The 26,478-nt window shown below is 57.4% G+C and overlaps 1 protein-coding gene across 1 annotated transcript; it reads left to right on the top strand.

The window, feature by feature from the left end:
- Positions 1-36: 36 nt before the first annotated feature.
- PPP5C (protein phosphatase 5 catalytic subunit) lies at positions 37-20,683 on the top strand. The gene is made up of 13 exons (XM_055411811.2): positions 37-286; positions 6,188-6,429; positions 12,169-12,316; positions 12,980-13,101; positions 15,090-15,155; positions 15,458-15,556; positions 16,355-16,460; positions 17,966-18,108; positions 18,207-18,294; positions 18,783-18,823; positions 18,919-19,097; positions 19,934-20,015; positions 20,164-20,683. The coding sequence occupies exons 1-13, from the start codon at positions 166-168 to the stop codon at positions 20,224-20,226; spliced, it is 1,500 nt and encodes a 499-aa protein (XP_055267786.1). The 5' UTR covers positions 37-165; the 3' UTR covers positions 20,227-20,683.
- Positions 20,684-26,478: the final 5,795 nt, after the last annotated feature.

Here is a 26,478-nt window from a genome sequence, read left to right as displayed (position 1 = left end):
GCGCTCCTTGGCGAAAGGGCCCTGCGCAGGCGCGCGAAGGGAGCCTTCGGGGCCCGCGCTTTACGACACTTGTGCAGCAGCGGCAGCGGCAAGCCGGCACTCCTTCGCGACGATTCGGCCGGGTGCCGCTGGCGGCCGTTGCCAGGGTGGGGGTCGCTTTGCGGCATGGCGATGGCGGAGGGCGAGCGGACTGAGTGTGCTGAGCCCCCCCGGGATGAGCCCCCGGCTGATGGCGCTCTGAAGAGGGCAGAGGAGCTCAAGACGCAGGCCAACGACTACTTCAAAGGTGCGCCCGCCCTGGAGGGAGGGAGGGAAGGTGGAGAGCAGCCCCAAGTCAAGGGGTGCCGGGCCCAAGCGGAACCATGGCAACGCGGAGCGACAGCCTGGGCGCGGGGCAGGCACTACCAAGTGACCGGGCGTGGGGAGGGCGAGGATGGCGCTACCAAGGGGCGACAGAGGGGGCTCCGGAGAGAAGCGGTGATCCCTGGAAGTGGCGAGCGGAGCGGGTGCTAAGTGGGGAGACTGAGGAGGGTGCTTCCAAGTGTGAAACGGGAGGGGGACCGGAATGGGGGCACCACCAAATGTGAGACCCCAGAGGTGTCAGCTTATGGCGCGACCTGAAGAGGGCGCTACCAAGTCGTGACATGGGGCGGAGGAGTGATGGCGCTACCAAGTGGGGAGACTCCAAGTGGAGAGGCACCAAGTTGGGGGAAGGGGGGGGACTGTCCCGGTAGAGCAGGCGATCATGGGAATGGGAAATAGATCATTAGATGGGAGGGCCAGGGAGGAGGAGATCTGAGGTTACTCCAGGAGAGGGAAGGTTCTGGGGGTACAGGTGAGGCAATCCAAACTAGTATGACTTAGGATCTTAGGAAAGTAGGATGTGGGCGCACCCATTCATTCATTGATTCGGTCCGTTTATTGAGCATCCGCTGCACGCTAAGGACTGTGCTTGACTTTAGGTATACAGCAGCAGGTGACACAGATGTAGCCCTGCCCTTAGGTAGTTTGTAATTTAACGGGAGAATCAGACATTGAGCAAACACACAGAGAAATAATAAAATACTTAGAAGCTGTGATGAGTCCTTTGGAAAAACCCCAACAGAGAAGTAGAGAATAAGGGTTGGAGGCCACGACCTTAGAGAGGTTGGTCAGGGAAGCCCTTACTGAGGAAAAGGCATTTAAGTTTCAGAGGAGAATTGGGCAGGAGTGTCCCAGGTTGGTGGTGCTGCCTGTGCAAAGGCCCTGAGGTCGGAAATGAAAGGAGACTGGCTGGCTTGGCTGGAACTTTAACAAGTTATCAGGGAAACAGATACAAGATAAGCTTAGGACAGGGGCCAGGTCACGTAGGGTTTCATAAGTCACTGCATAGACCAGTTCGGATTTGACTCGACTCTCTCAGAGGAACCCTTGAGTGGAGAGATGGACCAGCCTGGAACTCTCTGGTGAGGAATTTGGGCAGGATCAGCCTCTGGGTGGACTGGAACAGCCTGTGGGAATAGATGAGGTCACCTTGGAAGAGAAGGGGCTTAGGGTAGAACCTCAAGGAATTCTAGTGGTTAGAACTGAAGAGTCTGCGTTGGAGTGGTCCTTGAGGTGGAAGGAAAATCAGGAAAGCTGGGAGAAAGGAGTGCTTCTAGAAGGAGGGGATGTGCCTAAGATGGGATGCTGCAAAAGTCAGCACCAAGCATTGATCATTGGATTTGGTTCCATAACGTGTTGGTGGTAGCTGTGGCCCAAGCAGTTTCTAGGGGATGATGGGGCTGGTAGTCAGAGGGGAGGGCGTTGAAGAGTGAATGGGAAATGAGGAAGTGGAGACAGCCAGTGTTGACAGGGGTCTTGAGAATTTTGGTTCTGGGGGGAATGGAGAAATTGGGGGGTGGGGGGCACTGTTTTTTTTTTTTTAAAGAGCAGAAGAGACGAAGAGTATAGACCAATAGAGCTGATCCTGCAGGAGAGAGAGGAGGCCTACAGCAGAGGGCCCTGGAGGTGGGGTGCGGCATGGGAGGATCTCAGCCTTAGAGGAGAGCTAGCCTCTGGTGGGAAGGTCAGGTCAGACCAGAGCAGGGAGGAGGAGGTGGGACTGGTGAGAGGTGAGGCTGGAGGTAGACCCTGGAGGCGGGTCAGGGAGTGTGGATGTCATCACGAGGGTGGCAGGAAGCTGTGGGACATTTGAAAAGAGGAGCATCAGGGGTTGCTTAGCGATGGGAGGGGATCCTGCAATGGCCTTGCAGAGACCAGACCCAAGGACGAGCCTGGAGACCCGGAAAGAGAGTAGGATGGTGGACAGGTGAGTGAGGGGTGCTGCCCACCAGGCCGGAGAGACAGAAACCGACTCAAGAAGTGTTTCAGAGGGAGAGTGATAGCGGTCACCTGGAGAGAGGGAACCCCAGGAAGGAAGAGCGGGGTGCCAGAGGCCCAGGGGTGAGCCGAGCACTGAGGAAGTGAGCGGGGCTGGAGCAGGAGAGGCCGGAGATGGAGAGGCTGCACGGGGAGCCTGAGCGTCCTGCCTGGGGGCTCTGAGGAGCCGGGGATGGTTCTGAGTGGGGAAAGGACAGGATTGGGTTTGCGCTTTAGGAAGACACCTCTGGAGGGGCAGGACCGGGGGCTGGGAGAGCTTGGGGGATGCTGAGGCAGGACCCTGGACAGGAGAGGATGAAGGCCAGACCAGGGTAGCCGGGATGGATGTGAAAGAAGAGATTTGAGAGACTTTCTGGAGGTTGACCTGACAGAACGAGGTGACTGCCTGGCTTTGAGGGTTGACAGATCAGGTGTCCCTGCCAGGGCCCAGTCTCCAGCCTGGGGCGGTGTGGAAGGTGAGACTGCCCCTGAAACGGGGCTTGAGAAGAGCGGCAAGCATGGGGGCAGATGCTGAGATGAGGGGAGAATTCTGGGAAACAGTGGGCCCTCCAGAGGGGCTCCTTGCCCCCCCAGGACCTGGGTTCTGAGCTCTGGGAGGCCTGAGACTGGGCAGGTGGCCAGCAGCGCTGGCACTGAGCTGGAATAGAGGGGGATACCCCTCCTGGTCCAAGCCCCTTGCTGTCTGGTAGGCAGCTGTAGGCACAGAGCCCCAGTCCCCTGGGCTAGAGGAATAACAATAAAAAGATTAATTACAGCTCGCCTTAATTGAGCCCCCGCGGTGGCCAGGTACACCACTTTGTCTAATCCTCGCCCGGGCCCTGGGAGGCAGGCAGGAGCAGCCCTGTTTGTTTTATAGAGGAAGCTGAGAAGTGAAACTGCTTGCTCAAGGTCAGAGTGTGCGAACAGCAGGGCCCGGATATCCCCCTTCCTCACCACGTGCTTGGCTCCCACATTCAGAGTCCTTACCCTCAGTCCTACCTGGAGCTGTCCTGGCCCCAGGGCGGTGAGGGGGGAGACGAGGGCCCCCAGGGGCTTGCAGGACCCTAGCTGGTTGACCCCTGGGAACTCAGGCCTGATCCTGAGGCCCCAGGGGGGAAGAACCTGGTCCCTCATGTCATTCACCCCTCTTCCCCCGTCTCTGAGCCTCACCACCCCCCACCACCTTCTGTATAAAGAGAGGGGTTCCATTTAACCCCCAAGGAGGCCCCTGAGTCCAAGACTTCACACAGTTAAGAGCTCAGGCTGCCTGGGTTCAAATCTTGTTTCTTTGTTTTACCTGCTGTGTGACCCCTGGGAAGACCTTAACTTCTCTGTGCCTCTCTTTTCTCCTGTCTAAAATGGGGCTTCCCTTGAGGGTTAAGTGCACTCATATTTGTAGAGCAGGGCTGGGATCTGGTGTCGGATAGCTGTGTGAAGCCCAGGCCCCTCCCGTTTCCTCTTTTCTAGTCTCTTCCCTTCGTTCAGTCAGTTCTTTTATGAGCATCTGCTGATCGCTTTCTCGGCTGTAGCCACATTTCATCTGGGAGTTCCTTTAACCCTCACAGCCAGCCCATGAGGCAGGACCGGTTGTGTTTCTCACATTTCAGATGAGCAAGCTGAGGTTCAGAGAAGGGAGGCTGTCTGTCCAGGGTCTCGTGGTCAGGATCCTCAGAGCCCGATGTCAGGCTCCCCACCCCATGCCCAGAGGTACACGGCAGGCACACTGGCCGCTGGCCTCTGGAATTCGGCCAGGAGGCTGGAAGGAGTCCTCGAAGGTGTTGGCATTCCAGGGAGGGTCGGTCAGACTCGAGCTGCCTCATTCCGCCCCAGCATGTTTCTGGGAAGTCCTGGGCCTGCCCTCCAGGGCTCACAGTCCTGGGGAGACACACCCATCACCTAACGGTGACTGAGCAGAGAGGGCAGGCCTGGGAGAGCGGAGCCTCGGGGCAGGGGCTGCCTGGAGAGGTGCCTGACCCCACCTGGGTGTCAAGGAAGGCTTCTCAAAGGAGGCGACATCCAAGCCGTTTGAAAGATTGCCAGACGTTAGCGTGCGGAAGGAACGTTGTTACATTGTTTCTGGCCCCTCCCAGCATCTGGCTGCCTTCTCTGCTGTTGGTGTGCCCGTCTTTTTCTTCCCCACCTTCCTTCTTTCATTCATTCAGGAACCACTCCTGGAGCCGGGAATCCTCTTCTTCTGTTCTTTTCTCCCAACTCACTCCTCCTCTTCCTGCTCCGAGTCTCAGCCCCGGCATCCCCTCTGGGTAGCCCCAGCCACAACACCGCGGGTGTCACGGTCTGGGGCAGTGATCTGTGTGTGGTGTGTCCATCCCACCCTCCAACTGGACCGTGAGCCCCTGGACAGCAGGGCGGGGGGCTGCTGTGTCCTCAGACAGGGCCAGGGTTCAGAGTAAGACTGACAGCGCCCCTGCCCTTACAGGACTTAAGTTCACGTTGGGAGGCTGGGCAGTAAGCAAACACAGCAAAGGAAGGTCCTATTTTCTCAGATACCTCTGGGGAAAGAACAGTAGGAGTTAGGGCAGGAGGTCTCGTTTTAGGCTGAGGGTTGGGAGGACTCTCTGAAACTTTAGCCCAGAGTGGGTACATAGTTGCCCCGGGACACACAGCTCACTTGGAGTAGAGTGGGGATGGGACCCAGGCTGCCTGCCCCATGCCAGTCTCCCCCAGAGACCACTTGGTACGGAGGATGAACATGGGAGCCCATGGTGCTTGGCCTGACTTGGAATCCCTGTCTGCCACTTGCCAGTGACGTGGTTTCCCTCTTAGAGCCTCATCTGGGAAGTGGGGCTAACGCAGCCGTCCTCGGGGTGCCATGAGGGTTCAGTGCAGGGACCTATGTGCCAAGAGCTCCCCAAGGCACCTGGCACATCACGTCCCCCCAGGTCGGGCACTCCCCCTGGCTTCGGTCTCCTGCCTGTTGAACGGCCGCATGGGCCAAGACAACTCTGCAGATATAGACTGAGCGTCTGACCTTGAACGAGACCTCTGTGGCTTGCTGTAGAGGGAGCACCAGACAGTACTTGTGCCGTGGGGACGTGCGGATGCCCCGGGTTGAGATGTACTGTGCAGGGCGCGGCCGCAGCTCATTTCAAATAAACTGGACTTTTCCCCTTGGCCAGCTGTCACGTCCTGTCGCTGCACCCTGCTCTGGCTGTGGGCTTCGGGATGCGTCCTCCCAGCCCCCCTGCCCTCACCTCCTACCCTCACCTCCTACCCTCGCCGGGCTCAGCCCGCCCCAAACACACCACCCTCTCGCTGGTCCTAGAGCTCAGTGCTCTCCTCCCCAGTACCTTTGCACCTGATGTTCCTTCTGTGGGGAGTGCTCTTCCTCTGGTCTGGTTTATCGCTCCTTTGAGTCTCTTTGATGTGTCGCCTTCCTGAGACCTAAGTAGGTCCCTTTTCTGTCCCCACTTCCGGTTTTACTGGAACCCCTCTTTGGGCTTGTATACTTGTTTTGGGGCTCAGGGCAGACTCAGAGTTGCTGATTACCATCTCAGGGCTGGCACTCACTAACATACCCTCTCTGGGGCACATTCAGAAGACCCTCCGGAAGTCCCGGAGGAAGTGTTGCCCAGCTGGGGCCTTGGAGGGCGATGGTTGGGTGGGCAGGTATGTGGAAGTGATTTAGGGAGTTAGCAATTTGGGCTTGTGCTAGGGTGGGACAAGTCAGGGAGGGGAGCGGGCTGGAGAGATATTTCTGAGCTCCATTCTCGGCCTGAGTTTCTCCATCTGTAAGTGGGGGGACTGGCCAGTACCCAGCCTAGGACCCCTGCTGGCTGCAGGTGGCACCCTTGCCTCATACCCCGCCCCCCTTCCTGCATCTTCACAGCCAAGGACTACGAGAACGCCATCAAGTTCTACAGCCAGGCCATCGAGCTGAACCCCAGCAATGCCATCTACTATGGCAACCGCAGCCTGGCCTACCTGCGCACCGAGTGCTACGGCTACGCGCTGGCTGACGCCACGCGGGCCATCGAGATGGACAAGAAGTACATCAAGGGCTACTACCGCCGGGCCGCCAGCAACATGGCGCTGGGCAAGTTCCGGGCCGCCCTGCGTGACTACGAGACGGTGAGCCGGGCTTGAACTGGGCCGGTGTTGCAGGCCAGGCGGGGCGGGCTGGGGCCTCCTTGTGCTTGGCCAGGCCTGGCGGGCAAGGCGTGAGGAGGCTGTGCGCGTGTTTACTCACCACTCGCTCATCCAACACATGCCAGCTGGGTTCACAGCCCAGCTCTGCCCTCGCTGCCTGGTGACCTTGGGCGAGTCACCTGGCCTCTCTGTGCGTTCTTCCCCATATCCGTGAAATGGGGGGGCAAAGACCTGCCTCTTGGGGTTGCCGTGAAGAGTAAATGAGCCTCTGCTTTTCAGGCATTTAGAACAGCACCTAGCACGTAGTCAGCACATGTAATTAAATACTCTGATTATTGTTGTTATTACTGTTGGTGAATAAGAAGCACAGAGCCTTTCTGGTGGAGCTTATAATTTGGAGGAGGGCAAAAAATGAACCTGTCATTGGGAGGGCAAACAGTCATTGCAGGTGAGGGTGTGGGCCTGGGAGAAAGAGAATAGGGCGAGATGCTGTAGAGGGACAGCGCACGGGGGTGTGTTTTGATGAGGGAGGGGACCAAGAGGGCAGCAAGGATCGGCCACGTCGCTTGCTCATCTGCCACTCCCACTGCTGTCACTGCTCTGGTCGTGATAGTGGGAAGGCCTCACAGAGCATGCCTGCATGCCAGGCTTGTCCCCTCCCCTTCACATCAGCCTGCTGAGTGACTTGTGTGGCAGCCCTGTGAACCGGGAACTATGGTTACCCCCATTGTACAGATGGGGAGATTGAGGCCCAGGAGGCTCAAGTCACCCACCCACCTGCATGCAGCAGGCAAGCGGTGGAGCTGGCTTCTAAACGCAGGCAGCCCAGCCTCTAGCTGGCGTCTTTCCCCATCCAGAGAGTCACTCCTTGAGAGCGGGGGTTCTCTTTGTTCTGGGACGTTCCCTGGGACGGTGGTTGGCACCCAGCCGGGACTTAGCGTTTGTTGAATGAATGATTGTCGTGCTCCCCCTTACACGCGCACACACCCTCACTGCCTCCTTTCATTTCCTCTGTCACACACTCTGAGCAGTTTCTGTTGTGTCAGGCGGGATGACACGGGAGGCCGAGAGCCACGGGCTGCGGTTGGAGGGAGCAGGTCAGACGGCCAGGGCAGGCTGCTGGCCGCCGGCCCAGAGGGGAGGGTGGCCTTCAGGTTCGCGCCGAGCCCCGGGCCAGGGCTCCCGTGGCAGGGCAGGGCAGAGCAGAGGCAGGGAGGAGGAGATGATTTAGAGTCCGAGAGGCGGAGTGGAGGAGGGGGCTGGGGTGACCCCCGGGAGGATGGAGGAAGGAGCTGCAGAGCGGGGTCCTGAGAAGCTTGAGCTCCCCGGCCGTTTTCCAGCCGGTCCCCTGCCTGGGCCTGGGGTGTCCTCATTTGGCAGTGGTGCTGAGAGGCATGGCCACCTCCCGGGTGGCTGTCGGGCGCTGGTGAAGTGGTGTGAGAACAGGTCACAGGGCCTGGAGGGTGCAGTAACGAGTAACTCAGGAGGGCAGCTAGGGTGGGTGGGGGCAGGTCTCCACAGGAGGGGAGGGGCTGGGAAGAGACGGGCGGTCGGCGGAAGATGAGCAGAGCCCCAAGTGCAGATCTGCACGGTGTCTGCCCTCCCGGGTTGCAGGGCCGTCTCCCCAAGGCCCGGAATGGAGGTTTGCTCGCTGCTCTGATCCAGCCTGGGGCCTCGCAGCGCGTCCTCCTGCAGTCTGAGATGGTCCCTTCCAGCCATCTCGTGGGCGTACACAGCTTTATCCCAGGCCTTGTGGAATTCGTAGGGGCTGGGTCATGGCTGCTTTCCCTGTGGAGGCTCTGCCAGCAGCCCTGGGGACCCCCTGCATGAGCCTGAGGTTGTTGCCTGCCTGGACCACCCGCCTGCCTGCAGGCTGTCCTTTCTGACACGTTTCATCAGACTCTGGGTGCAGGGTAGAGGGGCCAGCCTGGGGTGGCTCCCCATGCAGTCTCTACCTCTAGAGCCATTGTGTGGTGACACACTAGGGATTCGCGGAGGAAGGGCCCAGACCCCTCTTCAGTCGTGGCACTGCTGGAGGCGGAACCAAGACGCAACCTTGGTTAGATAGCATCACGCGGCCTGGCCCTCAGGTGAAGGGCCTTTCCTCTCCAGCCTCTGTTTCCTTCCTGCTCGCTCACTGCGGGCCCAGCTCTGTTGTGAGTTCTTTACGTGCTTTGTTCGTGAAGGAAAATGGATTCACCATTTTACAGCACGGAAACTGAGGTCTAGAGAGACGATGACCCTCCTCCAAGGTCGCCCAGCAGAGACGAGAGACTTGAACCCAGAGGCCATGCTTGTAACGCTCAGTGGGCTGTTTGAGACCAACGCTTCTGTCTTCATCAAATAGACTAGAGAAGACAGCAGTTCATTTTGGAGGAAGTACATATATGTGTGTGTGTAAGAATATTTTTCATTTATGTGAATACGGGTGTGTATTAGGTGTGAATTCTTATCTTGAGTCATGGTCTCCAGCTCTGCAGGTCATTCGTGGAGGGGCTGGATGCACTGGCTCCACAGTCAGGACGCCAAGCTGTGAGCTGTGTAGCTCTGAGCGCTTTGAATCTCCTGCCTCAGTGGTCTTGTGAGGACTCAGCGAGAGTAGGGCCCCCACTCAGGGGCACTTTCTGGGTGTGCTTTCTCCTGGGGGTGTCTGGGAAGAGCCCACGACCCCCCAGGAAGGGCTGTGTGCAGGCACAGGGCCTTGTTAGGGACTGGGGGCTTGGGGGTGTCTCCACTCTGCTCCGCCTCCAGTGCAGGAGCTGATCGCCAGGTCCTTGTTGAATCCCCCTACCAACATCCCCCCCTCATCTCCAAGTTCATTCTTTCAGGGGGACCCTGGCTCCAGGATTCCCCGCCCTTTACTGGGCCCTTTTCTCACAAAATTCCACCTGTGTTCTCTCCTGTCTGCGGCTGGAGCTCAGACAGTCACGAGGGCCCAGGCCAGGTCTGGGGGACTCCTCCTATACTCCCTACCTCCCCCTGGGACTTTCTGGGTTTGGAGGGTTTGCAGTCCCATGTGGTGCCACTGGAGGTTTTATTGCAGAAACAGGAGTGAGCGTGGTTACCAGGAGCCTCCCAGACTTGCTGGGGACGTCCTGTCACACGGAGCGTGTGCTCTGGGTCACCTTCCTGAACTCCAAGGAGTTCCCGTTTCCCAGATACACGCTGGCCCCGTGGCATCATGTGGGGGTCACGAGCCCGTGTTACCATTTCATTCATCTGAGTCCCTGGAGTTACTGCCTGGAAATACTCGCAGCTGAAACCACTTTGTAAAAACAGCTGTTGATTCTGAGAGTGCGGCTGTTTCACATGAAGGCCTAAGGAGTCAGGCAGAGACCCCACCGCCCCACTGTCCCCCAGTGACATCATCACAGGATGCTGACCGGACACAACCCAGACCCCACTTGCTGTGAGGGCCCCCTTCTTAAAGAGAAGTCCAGCGTTCAGTTCTGAGCCAACAGGTCTCGGGGCCTCCCCCAGCTGCAAGGCCCAGAGGCAGACCTGGAGGCCTGGCCCCAGAGCCTGCTCTTAAGACCCAGACCCACAGCATGTCCCTGGAAGGCGTGTCAGGCCCTGTGGGGACGGTGGCAGTAGGTGGGGAGGGGCGCCCGTCCCAGCATGAGTGCTGGGAGCAGGATCTTCAGCAGGGAGAGAACGGAATTCTGGCTTCCTGGATCAGTGACTTCACCTCTCCGGGCCTCAGTTTCCCTGTCCGTTCGTGAGGTGGAGCTGTGATGAGATCGCAGAGAGCTGCTCTGAGGAGAAAGTGAGCGAGGTCGTCGCTTCCAGCCTCAGGCACAGAGAAAGCTTAGCTACGTGCTGTTACTGCCCCGTTCCTTTGTTCCCGGGGTCATCAGTGTTTGCTTCCGGTCCGCACCCCAACCCACGAGCTCTCTGAAAAGAGGGCGCTGGCTCAGAGGAAATGCTTAGTGGGGCATCTGCCCACTTGGGGCGCTCCTTACACCTGGGACACAGCCTCAGCCCTGCCCTCGTGGCCACGACCACCTTCCACTGGGGAGGTAGACCCGTCTCCTGCAGTGCTCAGGGCTGGGGCGGGGCGGTGGGGGGTAGCCCAGGGCCCTGTGGGAGCCCAGAGCGGGTGCCTGACCCAGCCTGGGAGTTGGGAGAGGGCTGGGGAGGGGTGCTGAGACCTGGAGGAGGAGGAGGCAGGGCTGGAGAGTCACTGAGGGTGGACATGAGGTGTCCTGGGCCAGGGGTGTACCAGCCTGCAGGTGAGAGGGGGCCGGCACGTTTGGGGACTTGTGGCTTTGGTCTGGCTGGTTCGCGCTGGGCAAGCAGGGAACGCAGAGGGCTGGCAGGCCTCATGGGCCAGGCGGAGTGGCGGTTTGGACTTCATCCTGGGCCGTGGACTCCTAACCCCTGCTTGTTGGGAAGGACTCCAGGGACTGTCTGGGGCCGCCTCTCTCCCAAGCCTTGCACCACACCCCACCGCAGGTGGAGCCACCTGGCAGGGTGCCTTGGCCCGAGCCTGCCCCAACCCGGCTTCCTGCCACCCTACCTGGTCTGCATGCCCCTTCTCAGGGGTGAGCCACACTGACCCTCAGGGCTCATCAGCAAACACCTTTGCCCCGGCTTCTGATGCATTCAGCCAGGCTTTCCACTAGGGTGCATTCGCTGCCTGGCACCCCTGTTTTCTGAGCCCTGGCACAGGGCTGTGGGAGCCCACTCCTGGGGAGGCCAACAGTGGGGGGCAGATCAGGCAGGATCCACTGATAATTACAGGAAGAGTTACAGGTAACTGAGGCTCAGAGGGGTGAATTCATTTGCCCAAGGTCACCCAGCACGTAAGTGGCAGAGCTGGGGTCTGAATGCAGCCCCACTCCCTCTGCACTTGAGGGATCAGAGTCTGTAGGAAGCGAGACAGAAGGTAGGGGGAGGGAGGGGATGGGCTCCTCTTCCTGGGACCTGAGTGTGTCCCATGGCCAAGTGCCCAGTGCTTCCTGCATACGATCCCGTGTCATGGACGCAGCAGCCCGTGAAAGGGGCCGTGGGCAGTCTGCGCCGCTGCACGCCCTTCATAAGCATTTGCTCGTTCCGTCCTCCCGGCAGCCCTCGGGGTTGATGCTCTGTCGCTTCCACCTTCCTCAGGAGGGAACCAAGGGAACTCACTGGTCCTGGGTCTCCTCAGGGCCCGAGGTTGACCCCAGGCGCGTGACCACCAGGTGCCAGCAGCTGCCCGCAGAGCTCGGGCTGCACGCCAGGCCCGTGCTGGTTCCCTATCCTCCCCAACAGCCTGTCACCTTCCCCACCTCGCAGATGAGACAACTGAAACTCCGGATTATCCAGCCAGTCATTGCCTCTTTGGTTGAGTCGGGCTGTAAATCATGACTTCGGATCCAGCCCATGGGGTCTTCTCAGCCCCTCTGGTTCCAGCGAGGAATCTGGAGCAGGGCCAGTTTTATTTTGACGATGGTCAGAGCTGTGGTGTATTAAGGAGCATCTGAATGGATTAATATGTTTTCCCTCGCGGCAGCCCTGTGTGGGCAGCTCTGTCGCTCCGAGTTTGGGGACACAGAAACCAAGACCCAGACGGGGAGTGAGTCAGGCTTGCACCCCTCATGCACGGGACTGGGTGCTCTTCTCAGCGTCCCTGGAGCCCCAGGCCAGGCCGGCCAGGGGCAGTGAGGGCGCCCCCGCCTCGCCTGGGTGCTGATGCCGCTTTCCTTCCTTCTGTCCTCTCTTGCCCACCTTGCGGACCAGGTGGTGAAGGTGAAGCCCCACGACAAGGATGCCAAGATGAAGTACCAGGAGTGCAACAAGATCGTGAAGCAGAAGGCCTTCGAGCGGGCCATCGCGGGTGACGAGCACAAGCGCTCCGTCGTGGATTCCCTCGACATCGAGAGCATGAGTGAGTCGGGCCCGGGCGCCCGCTGTGCCTGGCCCAGAGCCGTCCTCGTCCTTCCGTGCATTGCCCGTGCGTGCTGGGGCGCCTCTCGTCCCTGTGCCCACGCGCTGTCTGTGCTCCTGGAGACCCCGCAGTCCAGAGTGGGGGCTGCAGGTCCTGGGCGTGGGCGAGCCTCCTTGCTGTACCCACCCCGCAGTTGCACCCCCCGTCACGGGCCTGATTTGTCCCTAGGTCCTCTGGGCACTCAGAGGCGTCTGTCATTCAGTCCATGGAGGATTATTTGGTCCCTACTGGGTGCCGCCATTGTGGGCACTGGGGATAACAGCTGGGACCCAGACAGCCCCTGCCCCCTGTAGCGGCTGTCCTAGTGGGGAGAGAGGCCTGAGAGTCAGGTCACATGTTAGATGCTAGCAGATCAAGTCGGGGGGAGAGGCTGCCAGAGAGGGGGCGCCCCGGAGGCGGGAGGTCAGGGAGAGGGCCTGTGAGCCCGCCTGAGCAGAAGGGGCCGGCCGTGAGAGGCCCCGGCCAGGGAGCGGAGTCTTCACCCCGTCCCCTCTCAACCTGTGTGTCCAGCGCCAAGCCTGCCCCGTGCCTGGGGGCCAGGCCTCACTGCCCATCCTGACAGTGGCTGCGGCCCCTGACTCTCCTCCCCCCTTCACATGCCAGCCATCGAGGATGAGTACAGTGGGCCCAAGCTGGAGGACGGCAGGGTGACAATCTCCTTCATGAAGGAGCTCATGCAGTGGTACAAGGACCAGAAGAAGCTGCACCGGAAGTGCGCCTACCAGGTAGCGCCTGCCAGAGCTCGGGTCCCGGGGCAGCATCAGGGCGCTGGCCCGGCCTGACCCCGGGGTCGTGGGGGTGCAGGGGCAGGGTGGTCCCGCCGGCTGACGCTTGCTGAGCCCACGGTGTGCCGGGCACCCTGCAGATGAATTCTTCATCTCCAGCATTTCCATCGGTTACTTTTTTAATAGCTTTCGTCTCTCGGCCCCATATGTTCATGCATGTCATTTACCTTTTCTGTGAGATCCTTCAACACATTTTCCACACAGTTATTTTAAAGTCTCTGTCTAGATCTCTAACCATCTGGGTCATCTCTGGGTCTGCTTCCGTTTGTCTGCTCTTCCCATCTTAGCGCTTTTTTCTCGTGGGCCGGACATTTTGTGTAGAAGCACAGTAGCGATGGAGACAGATACCCCTCCTGCAGACACCGGCAGGCCCTGCTTCTGTTGGGCTGCCAGACTGAGGGGCTGTGTCCGTCCCGCCTGCAGTTCAGGGGCAGCTCGAGTTGGAGCTGGCTTCAGATGTGTCCAGAGGGGAGCCAGGACTCCCCGGGGGCGGGGCTCGGCATCTACGCCCTGGCGGAACCCCAGGGGTGCCTGTCCACTCTCAGGCATCCAGCTCGTGGAGCTGTAGGAACGCTCTCTGGTGTTCAGCCCACTGCCCGGCACTGGGGTGTCTGAGGGGCTCTCTGATCTGTCTCGCCCCACTTCCGTGCCTCAGGCGGCTCCTGTCCGCCACGTCACCTCGCGCCCTGTGTGCGGCCGTGGGAAGGAACACGCAGGCTTGGGCAGAGGCCTCTGGCGCGGGGCTCTCAGGCTGTCACGCCCGCTCCCCGCTTAGCCTTGCCCTGCTGCCGCACCGCCTGGGGGAGCACAGGCACCGTCACTCTCCCGCTGTCCCGGGAAGAGCTTGTCGCCTCCCGGTCTTGTAGTTTGGCTCATTTAGGTTTCTCTGAGTCCTCACTCAGCTGTTTCAGGGTGTTCTCTGTTTTTTCTGTTTTCTTCTTGTTTCTTGGCTTGTTTCCATCATTAAGGCAAGAGTGACAATCTTATAATTTTCTACATTCTGACTGGAAGTGGATGCCTCCTACTTTTCTTTTTTAGCATTGTTTCCCCAACTTTTTACTTAGCAACTTGGTAAACCCACAGAAAAGTCAAAAGACCAGCATAGTTAAGGCCTGTTCGCTTAGTCACCAGTTACTCAGATGTTGGCATTTTCACACTATCTTTCTATGTGTATTCATGTTATACACACACAATGTTTTTTTTTTTTTATTCTTCCTGAACCATTTGAGAATAAGTTGCACCATAACCTGTGTCCCCTAAAAACAGGACGTTCTTCTGCACGACTCTAGTCATTCCCATCTTGGAGATTTGGTGGCGATCCAATAATACTGACTAAAGCAGACAGTCCACAGGCCGGCCATCATTGCAGACACCGTAAGGTGTACACGATGTTGTCAAGTTCGTCTTCAGTCCCTCAGAACTAATACTGCCTGTACTTCCAGGCTGATATTTTAGCTTTCCCCAGTTTTTCCCAAACATACTTTTTAGCTGTTCTTTTTTTTTTTAATCCAGAATCCATTGAGGGATAAATGATGGCATATGGTCTGCCACTTTACTTTTTTGTTCCTTTAGAGCAGCCTCATGCCTTTCAGGGAGATTTTTGTGACTTTGACACTTCGATGTTTGCAAGCCAGCTATTCTATTAAACGTTCCGTATCTGGATTCATCCCACGTGGTTCTACCTGATGCTGATCCTTTTAAGAGAAACGGAGAATCTGGGTTTTCCCGTGAAATAGTCCTGATGTTTTAATGCCGCATAGCCCGCTCAGGTCACAGTCTCTGTTCCCACCGGGCACGCACTCGGCCAGGCCTCCCCTCTCCCCTCCCCTCTGCCCAGCAGCATCTCCTGGCCAGTCTGGTCTCCCCGGGGCCGCGGTGGGCGGCTGGCCCGCCAGCTGGCCCCACTCACAGCCTGCCCTGCCTTCCAGATTCTAGTACAGGTCAAAGAGGTCCTTTCCAAGCTGAGCACGCTCGTGGAGACCACGCTCAGAGAGGTGCGCGCTGGGGGCGGTGTGCAGGTGGGCGGGCAGGCGGCTCCCTGGCTGGGGAGGGGCCAGGGAGCTCAGAAACTCACAAACCCCCCCTCCACCCCCTCCCCACCCCCGGCTTGGTCTCCCTCCCTCCCCACCCTGTGTCTCTCCTGTCCCTCTCCTCCCCCTGCATCTCTGTGCTCCCCACCTGTGTCTGCTGCATGGTTCTTCTCCGTCCACTGTGCCCTCTCACCCCCCGCTCCCCCCGCCCCCTCCCCACATCTCTCTCTGGGCCCCTCCCTCTCCGGCGGCCTCTTTTCTTCCAGACAGAGAAGATTACAGTGTGCGGGGACACCCACGGCCAGTTCTATGACCTCCTCAACATATTTGAGCTCAACGGTTTACCCTCGGAGACCAACCCCTACGTATCCTTCCTCAGAAGGGCCAGCCCTCCTCCCCGGCCTCTCCCCCCAGGTGTGGGGTGCAGGAGGGAGAGGACTCCCTGCCCGAACCTGAGAAGGGAGAGGCCTGATGAGTGCCCTGGCCCCGAGCTGGGGTGGAGCAGCCAGTGGCCTTGCTCTCCGGGCTCCAGGGCCAGACAGGCCCGGGCTGGTCCCCACCTGCTGTGACCTGGGCACGAGGCTGGTGCATCTGAGCCCCGGCTTTTCCTCGTCTTGAAACGGGCTGGCTGTGTGTGCTGCTGCAGAGCGCGTACGTGAGGGTGGGCAGCCCTGCCCACGCCCGGCTTCCTCTCGGCCGCGCCTGTTCCCGACTGTGTGGCTCGGGCGGGTCTCGTCACCTCTCGGCTCCTCAGGCCCGTCATTTGTGCTGTGGATCCGCCGCATCGGGCTGCCGACAGGGGCAGTGTGTTCTGCCTGTGACAGGCTCGGGGGCCCGGTCCTCGGATAAGTGTTTGCTCGTGTTAGGATGACTGTTCGATGAATGCCCATTGCCCTGTGGCTTTAAGCCTGTATTTGGGGAAGAGCTGAAGCCAGCTAACCGCCTAGGGTCTCTCCCTCTGCCGTCAGTCTCCCTAAGAAGCAGGCGAGACTGGGGACCTTGGTACTTCCTGAGGATCAGAGAGGCCAAACTACCCAAAAAGTGAGGCGAGCCCAGGTGCCCCAAGCCCTGCTGGCGTTCTTGACCCCAGGGTGGTGCCGACAGGAGCGGGGTTAGAAGGGCTGGGGAGGTAGCACTCCCCCTTGTTTTCCTTAGCAGGGCAGATATTTAATGGCGACTTTGTGGACCGTGGCTCCTTCTCCGTAGAAGTGATCCTCACTCTTTTCGGCTTTAAGCTCCTGTACCCAGATCACTTTCACTTACTTCGAGGTGAGCTGGGGGGTCAGTGTGGGGTCTGGGGTCAGCATGGGGTCTGGGGGATCAGTGTGGGATCTGCGGTCAGTGTGGGGCCCTGGGCAGGTGTGTTTGCTTTGGGCCTTCACTGAGCCCACGCACAGGGCTGCCCTGTGCGGTTGGGCAGGTTGTGCACTGTGATCAACGTGGCATTAGTGGAGCTCTGTGGGCCCCGGTGAGGACTTTGGTCATGGGAGGCCTCTGAGCAGAGGAGGGTCAGGGGCCGTCTCTGGTGTTACTAGAACCTTGTGGTCCTCCGCGTGGGGAACAGATCAAGGGCTAAGAGGGAGCGGGGAGGCTGGTGGTGGCTGGACCCAGGTGGGAACAGTGCTTGGATGGGGGCTTGCTTTTCAAGTAGAGCCTGAGTGTCTGATGGTGGGCTGGATGCAGATGTGAGAGAAGGAAGGGGTTGGAGGGGGGCACTCCTGGGCTTTGGCTGGAGCATCTGGAGAGCCGCAGCTGCCGCTGAGAAACTTGGGGGGTGACGGGAAGAGCAGAGTATAGGCTGGAAGGTGGGGAGCTTGGATCTGGATGTGGCTGTGAGGCAGAGAGGAGATATCTAGGAGGCCTCCGGGGGCTATAAAGTGGGGGTTCCTCAGTGTACGTGTGGCGTTGGGCTGGGTCAGCTCACCAGGGAGTGAGGACCGAGGGGGAGCCCCTGCCTGCTGAGAGGGGGTGCGGTGCAGAGGAGATGCAGCCAGGAGCGGAGGAGAAGTGGGCCGGAGTGAGGGCAGTGGGCTGGGTTGGGGGTTCTGAGACGCATGAGGTGGTCCAGTGGCGGAGACTCCGCAGTCGCAATGCAGAGGGCCCAGGTTCAATCCCTGGTCAGGGGACAGGAGTGCTGACGCCCCCCAGGCTCAATTCCAGGTTCAGGGAGTTCTCGCAGCGCACCTGGCAGGTGGCATAGATCCCTTGAGCACCTACTGCGGGCCTCCTTGTAGGAGGAGGCGAAGAGCTGGACTTGAACAGTCTGGACTCAGCAGCTGTGGAGGGCCTGGCCGCTGCCTGGCCTCCCCCAGCCCCAGAGGGAGGAGGACGGTTTCTGGTGGGAAGGTAGAAGCCCAGGCATGGGACTGGCCCATGGCAGACACTCTGCAGGGGGCTCCTTTCTTCTACAAGACCCCCCTTCCCTTGCTTGATGCTTCTAGCATAAGTGTGGCTCGTCCTTTAAGAAGGAATCCAAGTCTCGTGGGGACAAGGGACATGCCTCTGGTCACTTAAGGTCGGGACCAGGGCTGAACCCAGGCCTCTGCCACTCCGTGGTGATCAGGCCTGGCCTGGACCTCGTGACCACACACCGGCGGATCTTCTCAGCCCGTCCGCCCCTCTAGACAGAGGACTGAGAACAGCGTCTCCACCTCGTGGGGTTTCTGGGAAGGACCCGCGAGCTGCTGCGTGGATGCCACTGGCTGGGGCTGCTGGGCGGTCCTCCTCGGCCTCGGCTGGGGTCTGAGGTTTCTCTTGATACTACTGTTGGCCAGGCAACCATGAGACAGACAACATGAACCAGATCTACGGCTTCGAGGGGGAGGTGAAGGCCAAGTACACAGCCCAGATGTATGAGCTCTTCAGCGAGGTGTTCGAGTGGCTCCCGCTGGCCCAGTGCATCAACGGCAAAGTGCTGGTGAGGCAGGCTCCCCTACCTGGCCGCCACACGAGGCTGCGAGGCAGAGGGTGTGGCCGGCCCCTCCCCTCACACTGCTGTCCCCGCCTGAACCCCAGATCATGCACGGGGGCTTGTTCAGCGAAGATGGCGTCACCCTGGACGACATCAGGAAGATCGAGCGGAGTCGGCAGCCCCCAGATTCAGGTGACCGGGTGGCTGGGGACAGCCCCTCCCTCCCAGGGCTCGCGAGCCCCGGCCCTACCCGCACGGACAAGGGACAGCGAGGCCGAGCCTCACCCTCCTCTCCTGCATGTTGGGTCCATGCACCTCCCTCGGGTGGTGGCGCTGGCCAGGGAGCAGGAGTGTCTGCAGCGGTCATTTATTTAACTCCCTCCAGGGACCTCCCAGCCAGTCCAGTGGTTCGGACTCCATGCTTCCACTGCAGAGGGCCGGTTCCATCCCTGGTCAAGGAATTACAATCCGGTGTGCTGCGAGGTGCAGCTAGAAAAAAAAGAAACTTTAAAAAAAAAATACTCCTTCCAGCTTTGGGGGTCATACAGATTGAATGGGGTCTGGCGGGGACATCGGCGGGGAGGCCCGTGGTGGCCCAGAACCCCGCCTCACATGCCCCGGCCCTCCGTGGAGGGCGGCATCCTCGCCCAGCCCCTGACGCTCGTCTCTCTCCCCTCCAGGTCCCATGTGTGACCTGCTCTGGTCAGACCCGCAGCCGCAGGTCAGTCTGCCCGGGGCTGTGGTTGGCAGGTGCGGGCTGTGGGTAGGGCGGGAGGACTGGGGGGAGTAGATGCCCTGAGCTGCATGTCTCCCCAGAACGGGCGCTCAGTCAGCAAGCGGGGCGTGAGCTGCCAGTTCGGGCCCGACGTCACCAAGGCCTTCCTGGAGGAGAACAAGCTGGACTACATCATCCGCAGCCACGAGGTCAAGGCTGAGGGCTACGAGGTGGCGCACGGCGGCCGCTGCGTCACCGTCTTCTCTGCCCCTAACTACTGGTGCGTCCCCACCCCCTCCCGCCGGGCCGCTCTTCCCAGCCCACTGGTTTTCTTTTCTTTTTTTTTTTTTAACTTTTCATGATAGAAAATTCCAGAGATACATCAGATGCTGTAATGAACTCCCACATACCCGTCACCCAGGTTCAACAATTCCTGACTCTCACCCCACTCCTGCCCCCACCGTGGGCTCTTAGGAAGCTAACCCCAGGCGTCCTCTTTTCCACCTGGTGATGGCCCAGGGCTTTTCTGAAGGAAGGAACTCTTCTGTACGTGACCATGATAACCACTGTCAGTCCTCCAGGTCGCCTGGACCCCGCCAGAGTTTCCTTTTCCCGCGGAGCCCTCCTCAGTGGCTCTTTCCAGTTGATTGCTTCCAAGCAGGACCCAGACGCGGACCACGTTTTCAGTTTCCTGGTCTTCAAGTTCCCCGTCCTTCTTGCCCTCCGCTTTGCTAGTGTTTGGTAGAAGAAGCCAGAGACTGAGTCCATCCCAGCTGGCCGGTCACCACGCTCCTCTGTGCCCCATGTTGCCTGGTGGTTAGGGTCAGGGCGTGGTCGGATCGGGGACCGTGTTTTGGCCTGAGCCCTGCCTCCACCCTCTGCCCGTCCTGGCACTGCTCCCCGGGCCGCCCCTCCCGGCGCCCGGGCCCCGCGAGGCTCTCTCCCCTTCATCCTGCTCCTCCTTCTGGGCTCCCGGGGCCCCTCTCCGCCTCGATTCCTCTCTCCTGACATCTACGTCCCTGTCTCTCTGCCCGGGACCCTTCTCCCTGCGCCTTCATCCCCCAGCTCCTCCCAGCCTCTGACTGACCACGCGGTCCCTCTGCCCTTGTCCCGCAGCGACCAGATGGGGAACAAAGCCGCCTACATCCACCTCCGGGGCTCCGACCTGCGGCCCCAGTTCCACCAGTTCACAGCAGTGGTGAGTCCGCCCCCCAACTTGGGCCAGAGCAGAGAGCCATTCTTGGGGGAGGGCTAGTTTCCGCCTCTGGGGCTCCGAGGACCCGCCTCCCGCCCCACCCCCGCGCCAGCCCCACGCTGTGTCTGACCGTGTGCCTCTGGTTTCGCAGCCTCACCCCGACGTCAAGCCCATGGCCTACGCCAGCACGCTGCTGCAATTAGGGATGATGTGAGGCCTGCGTGGCAGGGCCCCGCTCCCCATCGACCCCAGGCCCGGCCCAGGGCAACGTTGGACCCCCTTTTACTTTGTAAAGTTTGTATTTATTCCCCTTTAGGTTTGCAGAGGGGGTGGGGAGCTGACCAGACGGTCTGCTCCCCCGACAAAGAAGAAGGAGGTGGAGAGGCTGAGGGTGGGGCGCCGACCGGGCATTCTGGAGGAAGGCCAGCATAGCCGTTGGGGGGGCGGGGCCCAGAGGCTTCCCCGCCCCCCTTACTTGCATGGCCCCTCCCCTGCTAAAGCAATAGGGCCCCGCCATAGGAAGACCCCTGGAAGGAGGGTCGTCAGGGAGGCCTCACCTGCACCCCTCTCCTGGCAGCCCCAGGGTAGGGCTCGGCTGGGGCGCACCCCCTTCCCCAGCTATTTTATGTCTGTAATTAAATATGTTAAAATAAAGTCATTATTGTAAGTCAGCTCGTCTCGAATGGTGGGGCCTCGGGAGCTGCTGGCATTGGGGTGACCACTTCATTAGGGGACCTGGAGGGATGCGGGGGTGCCATGAAGTCCTGTCCCCTCACCTCTCATCTCCCTGGAGCTGGACAGGCCCGTCTTGGAGCCACCCGGCCAAGCAGCCCCTGTGTCTGCTGTCCTAGCGGACTCCTGGGGGTGGGTTCTGCTGTCTGGGACAGAGAACCCCATCCACAGTTCACGTGCAGGTGGGAGCCCCAACCCCTCACCCCTGGTCAGCGAGTGTTCACTGAGGCTGCTCAGGTCAGCCTTGCCCTCGTCTGACCCCTCTTAGGGAAGGCCAGCCTCGGTTCCCACCTCACACAACAAAGCAGATGTCTCCGCCCGCCAAAGGAGTCTGGAGGTGTTTTCTGCCCCTTTCCCTTTTATTCTCCGTTGGCGGTTAATAGTGAATTCCATCTATATTTCAGTTTTTAAGTCAGCTCTAAATGAGGCGACTTCAGTCCTGATTCTGTGGGGCATTCAGAATAGCCCTGCGGGTCGGTCCGCTTCTCCAAAGCCAGCCGGGCGGCTGTGAACCACCTCCCTGGGGGAGTGCGTGCTGTCTTGAGGAAAATAAGCATAAAGCCCCTGTGTGCCGATTGCGTTTGCTCCTCAGTTCTGAGGCGCCCTCTGGATCTGCAGGTGGAATTCCGGCAGGTGAGATGCCACAGGGGGACCGTCTTGCCACTCCAGTCCAGGTGTCCCCAGTCCCACCTTCGTGTCTAACCGTTTGCCAGAAGAACTCAGAAGAGCTGTTCTATGCATGGTTACAGTTTATCACAGCAAGAAAAAAAAAAAAGAAGAGACATGTGGGCAGAGAGAGAGTGGGCGTGGGCTTCTGGTGTCTCTGCCAGGGGAGTTAGACAGCGCTGACTTCCCCCAGCAACAAGGTGACGACAGGGAAGGCCACCCAGGCCTTGGTTCTCAGGGTCTTGACTGCAGTTGGTCACATGGCTGACCTTAATCTCCAGAGAGACTAATTGACGCCGTGTGGCCCAGGGTCCCCAGCATAGATCTTGGGAAAGTATAGGCCACCCAGAGGGGGAAAAAAAAGACCCTCATCAGGATGTTCCTCGGACTTAGAGGGCTCCCCTGACCAGACCTTTCTTTGAGCAAGATCAATCCTTTATTGCACTGCAATCCCTGAAGCTCACTGGCTCTAAACACACTGGGATATATCCATCTTTCCGTTTTTCATGGGTTGACAAGGCCGGGCCACACAGTTCTCCCTTGAGCTCTTCTGGCAGCTGTAGTCCATGGCCTTGGGCTGGACTCGCCCGGAGACTGGCCTGGCTGGTGGTCCAGGGGGGCTCACTCCCGTCCCTGGTGGCTGGGAACTGTCACCAGAGCACCCACACCCAGCTTCCCTGTGGCTTGGGCGGCTCACAACGCAGCAGCCAGGGCCCACCAAGGAGCTCCTTGAACCTCATGACCTGGTCTCGGAAGCCCCCACGCGTCCCTTCCCCCACATGGTGTCCGTGGAGCAAGTCACTTAGGCCAGCCCACATGTAAGGGCCCAGGCAACAGATGACAAACACTGCCATAGTCACCTCCCCAGGGTACTGCCTGCCGCACAGGGCCTCACCAAGACCCATGCTGACGGCACTTTCAGAGGAAGTTTTTTATTTTTTGTGGCTTATTTTTTAAAACATTTAAAAGTTGATTCATTTTTATGTTTTGGCTGTGCTGGGTCTTCATTGCTGCATGCTGGCCTTCTCTAGTTGTGGCGATACGGGCCTGCTCTCTCATTGGGGCTCCTCTCTAGTTGCGGTGCGTGAGCTTCTCATTGTGGCTTCTCTTCTTGCTTCTCAGGCGCCCAGGCTTCCGTAGTTGTGGCCGCCAGGCTCAATAGTTGTGGCACCCGGGCTTAGTTGCTCTGAGGCATGTGAGATTATCCAGGATCACTGTCTCCTACACTGGCAGGCCACTCTACCACTGTGCCACTAGGGGAGCCCTAGAGGAAGTTATTATTTTTTTTTATGCTGACCATTTTTTAAAGTCGTTATTGAATTTGTTACAATGCTGTTTCTGTGTTATGTTTTTCTTTTCTGACCTTGAGCCATGTGGGGTCTTAGCTCCCCAGCTGGAAATCAGACCCACACCGCTTGCTTCAGAAGGTGGAATTTTAACCACTGGACCTCCAGGGAAGTCCCCTTCAATTTCTTTCTTTTTCTTTCCCCTTAAATTTCTGATTAAAAGTAAATTTATTGATTGGTCCCAAGATGGGTAGCATTAACTTGAAGCCCAGAGATGCCATTATTTCTATAGGAAGAGGCCCGGAGCTAGCATTTAACTTGTCAACCATTGGGTTTGGCCTTTTCTTTTAAGGATGAAGCAATTCTGGATTGCATCCTGCTGGCAGTATCCTCTTAGGATACTGATGGTTACTCGCTTTTCACTTAGTATTTGGAAACAACTTTAAACAGAGAAAGTTGCCGAAAAGGTCCAAAGAACTCCAGGTCCAAAGAACTCCCTGTGTGTGGGTCAGCTGGGCTCGTGTTATTACAAAACACTCTGTTGTGTGCTCGCGCTGCATCGGGGTGTGTGCGTTCTGTGTCTGCGCATGCACACACATTTTTCCTGAGTCCTTCAGAGTAAGTTGCATAGCATCCATCACGATACTGTACATATTTCAGTGTGTTTTTGCTAAGATTCAGGCTGCTCTCACATAAGAACCCTACAGTTACCAGCAAGTAAATTTAACATTGCTACACTATTTGTATTTAAACCTACTGACTGTATTCCAGTTGTATCCGATAATGCCTGGGTTAGGGACTTCCCTGATGGTCCCAGGGTTAAGAATCTTCCTTCCAATAACAAGGTATGTAGATTCAATCGCTGGTCCGGGAACTAAGATCCCACGTGCCTCGGGGCGACTGAGCCCAGCTAGAGAGAAGCCTGCCTGCCTCCGCAAGGATTCCAGGTGCCACATAAGACCCGACAGAGCCACATAAATAACAATTTTTGAACGCCCCGGGTCACCTTCAGTTCGGTCTCTGGTCTTTAATCAGGAACATTTCCTCAGCCTCTTTGTCTTTCATGATGTTGGCATTTGTGAAGAAGACCATCCTTCTCCCCATCCTCTTTGTTTAAAGAATGTTTATTTGGGATCTGTCTGATGTTTCTTCCTGATCAGACTTTGGTCGTGGATCTCCAGCCAAAACAGGACACAGTTCAGTTCAGTCTCTCAGTCATGTCCCACTCTCTGCAACCCCATGGACTGCAGCACGCCAGGCTTCCCTGTCCATCACCAACTCCCAGAGTTTGCTCAAACTCATGTCCACCGAGTTGGTGATGCCATCCAACCATCTCATCCTCTGTCGTCCCCTTCTCCTCCTCCCTTCAATCTTTCCCAGCATCAAGGTCTTTTCCAATGAGTCAATCTTTGCATCTGGTGACCAAAGTACTGGAGCTTCAGCTTCAGTTCTTCTGATGAATATTCAGGACTGATTTCCTTTAGGATGGACTGGTTTGATCCCCCTGCTGTCCAAGGGACTCTCAGGAGTCTTCTCCAACACCACAGTTCAAAGCATCAATTCTTCGGCACTCAGCTTTTTTTTATGGTCGGACTCTCACATCCATACATGACTACTGGAAAAACCATAACGTTGACTAGACAGACTTTTGTTGGCAAAGTAATGTCTCTGCTTTTTAATATGCTGCCTAGGTTTGTCATAGCTTTTCTTTCCAGGAGCAAGCATCTTTTGGAGTCCAAGGAAATAGTCTGTCACTGTTTCCATTGTTTCCTCATCTATTTGCCATGAATTGATGGGACTGAATGCCAGGATCTTAGATTTTTGAATGTTGAATTTTAAGCCAGCTTTTTCACTCTCCTCTTTTACTTTCATCAAGGAGCTCTTTTGTTACTCTTCACTTTCCGCCATAAGGGTGGTGTCATCTGCATATCTGAGGTTATTGATATTTCTCCCGGCAATCTTGATTCCAGCTTGTGCTTCATCCCGCCCAGCGTTCCTCATGATGTACTCTGCATATAAGTTAAATAAACAGGGTGACAATATACAGCCTTGACGTACTACTTTCCCAATTTGGAACCAGTCTGTTGTTCCATGTCCGATTCTAACTGTTGCTTCTTGAACTGCATACAGGTTTCTCAGGAAGCTGCAATGATGATCTGGAATTACCATCTCTTTAAGAGTTTTCCACAGTTTGTTATGATCCACACAGTCAAAGGCTTTGGCATAGTCAATAAAGCAGATGTTCTTCTGGAACTCTCTTGCTTTTTCTATGATCCAATGGATGCTGGCAGTTTTATCTCTGGTTCCTCTGCCTTTTCTAAATCTAGCTTGAACAACTTGAATATCAAGTTCTCGATTCACATACTGTTGAAGCCTCGCTTGGAGAGTTTTGAGCATTACTTTGCTAGCGTGTGAGATGAATGACCCTGTATTTGTGAGGATGATGGTGAGGGCTCAGTTGTGTCCAACTCTTTGTGACTCCACAGACTGTAGCCCACGGGACTCCTCTATCCATGGGATTTCCCCGGCAATAATAAGTGGGTTGCCATTTCCTTCTCCAGGGGATCTTCCCAACCCAGGGATTGAACCCAAGTCTCCTGTGTCTCCTGCATTGCAGGCAGATTCTTTACCGCTGAGCCACCGGAGAAGCCCTGTATTTGTGATATATATTGGAAATAATTTTCTCTCAGTTGTTTTTTTTTATACTAGTATTGTGGTTAAAGAAAAAAAAAGAAATGACATCACGAAATCGTCTATGGTCCAACTTGTCACTTTTATCTTTAGACTTTGGTTGTGGTGTTGTTAACATGCAACATAAATAATTTTTGGCCACGAGGCTTGCAGGATCTCAGTTCCCCGACTAGGGATTGAACCCAGGCCCCTGACAGTGAAAGCGCTGAATCCTAACCACTGGACCACCAGGGAATTCCCTATTTTTAAGAAATCAAATGGATTGGTTTTTCTTCTATTGCCTCTGGCTTGTGAGTCAGAGTTAGAATGCTTTTCCCTGCACCCAGGGAAATTCCCTCTGGTTTCCTTCTGGTGTCTGCACAGTGAGGGTGAGGAAACAGACCACTGGCCTGGGGTACCCGGTGAGCAAGGAGTCAGGATCTGGTCCCCCAGATCTGCTTACATCCAGAGTTAACATGACCATGGGGCTAGGGGCCCAAAGAATGAAGGAGCCAGCTTGAGGAGCTGGAAAATGAACATGATGGAAGTGATTGAAGCCTGAGGGTGACAGGAGGGCTGGGGTGAATGTCCGTCTCGGGATGACTAAAGGGGCAGCTTCAAGGGAGCCTCATGCTTTCCAGCCTATATTTTAAAAACCAGCAGTCAAGGACTTCCCTGGTGGTCCAGTGGCTAAGACTCCACACTCCCTTGGTTCCGGGAACTACATTCTACATGCCATGACTAAAGATCATGTGTCATAACTGAGACCCAGCACAGCCAAATAAGTAAATATTTAAGGAAAAAGCAAAAAATAACCAGCAGGCACAGGGACGGAGGAACCCTCCTTTGGTGGTGGGACTGGAAAATGACACAGCCATCATGCCACAGGACTGGAAAAGGTCAGTCTTCATTCCAGTCCCAAAGAAAGGCAATGCCAAAGAATGCTCAGACTACTGCACAATTGCACTCATCTCACACGCTAGTAAAGTCATGCTCAAAATTCTCCAAGCCAGGCTTCAGCAATATGTGAACCGTGAACTTCCAGATGTTCAAGCTGGTTTTAGAAAAGGCAGAGGAACCAGAGATCAAATTGCCAACATCTGATGGATCAT

This window comes from Moschus berezovskii, chromosome 22, assembly GCF_049115385.1.
Source record: "Moschus berezovskii isolate FMDL1 chromosome 22, NW_MosBer_1.0, whole genome shotgun sequence".
NCBI lineage: Eukaryota > Metazoa > Chordata > Mammalia > Artiodactyla > Moschidae > Moschus > Moschus berezovskii.
Note: the sequence above shows the minus strand (reverse complement) of the source record. Positions and strands in the feature narration are given on the sequence as shown.

Excerpts from the sequence above, each read along its gene's own strand:
- PPP5C (XM_055411811.2), top strand. The coding sequence starts at position 166 with ATGGCGATGGCGGAGGGCGAGCGGACTGAGTGTGCTGAGCCCCCCCGG. Across the intron at positions 13,102-15,089 it reads ACCGGAAGTGCGCCTACCAG|ATTCTAGTACAGGTCAAAGA; the intron begins GTAGCGCCTGCC and ends CCTGCCTTCCAG. Across the intron at positions 19,098-19,933 it reads TTCTCTGCCCCTAACTACTG|CGACCAGATGGGGAACAAAG; the intron begins GTGCGTCCCCAC and ends CTTGTCCCGCAG.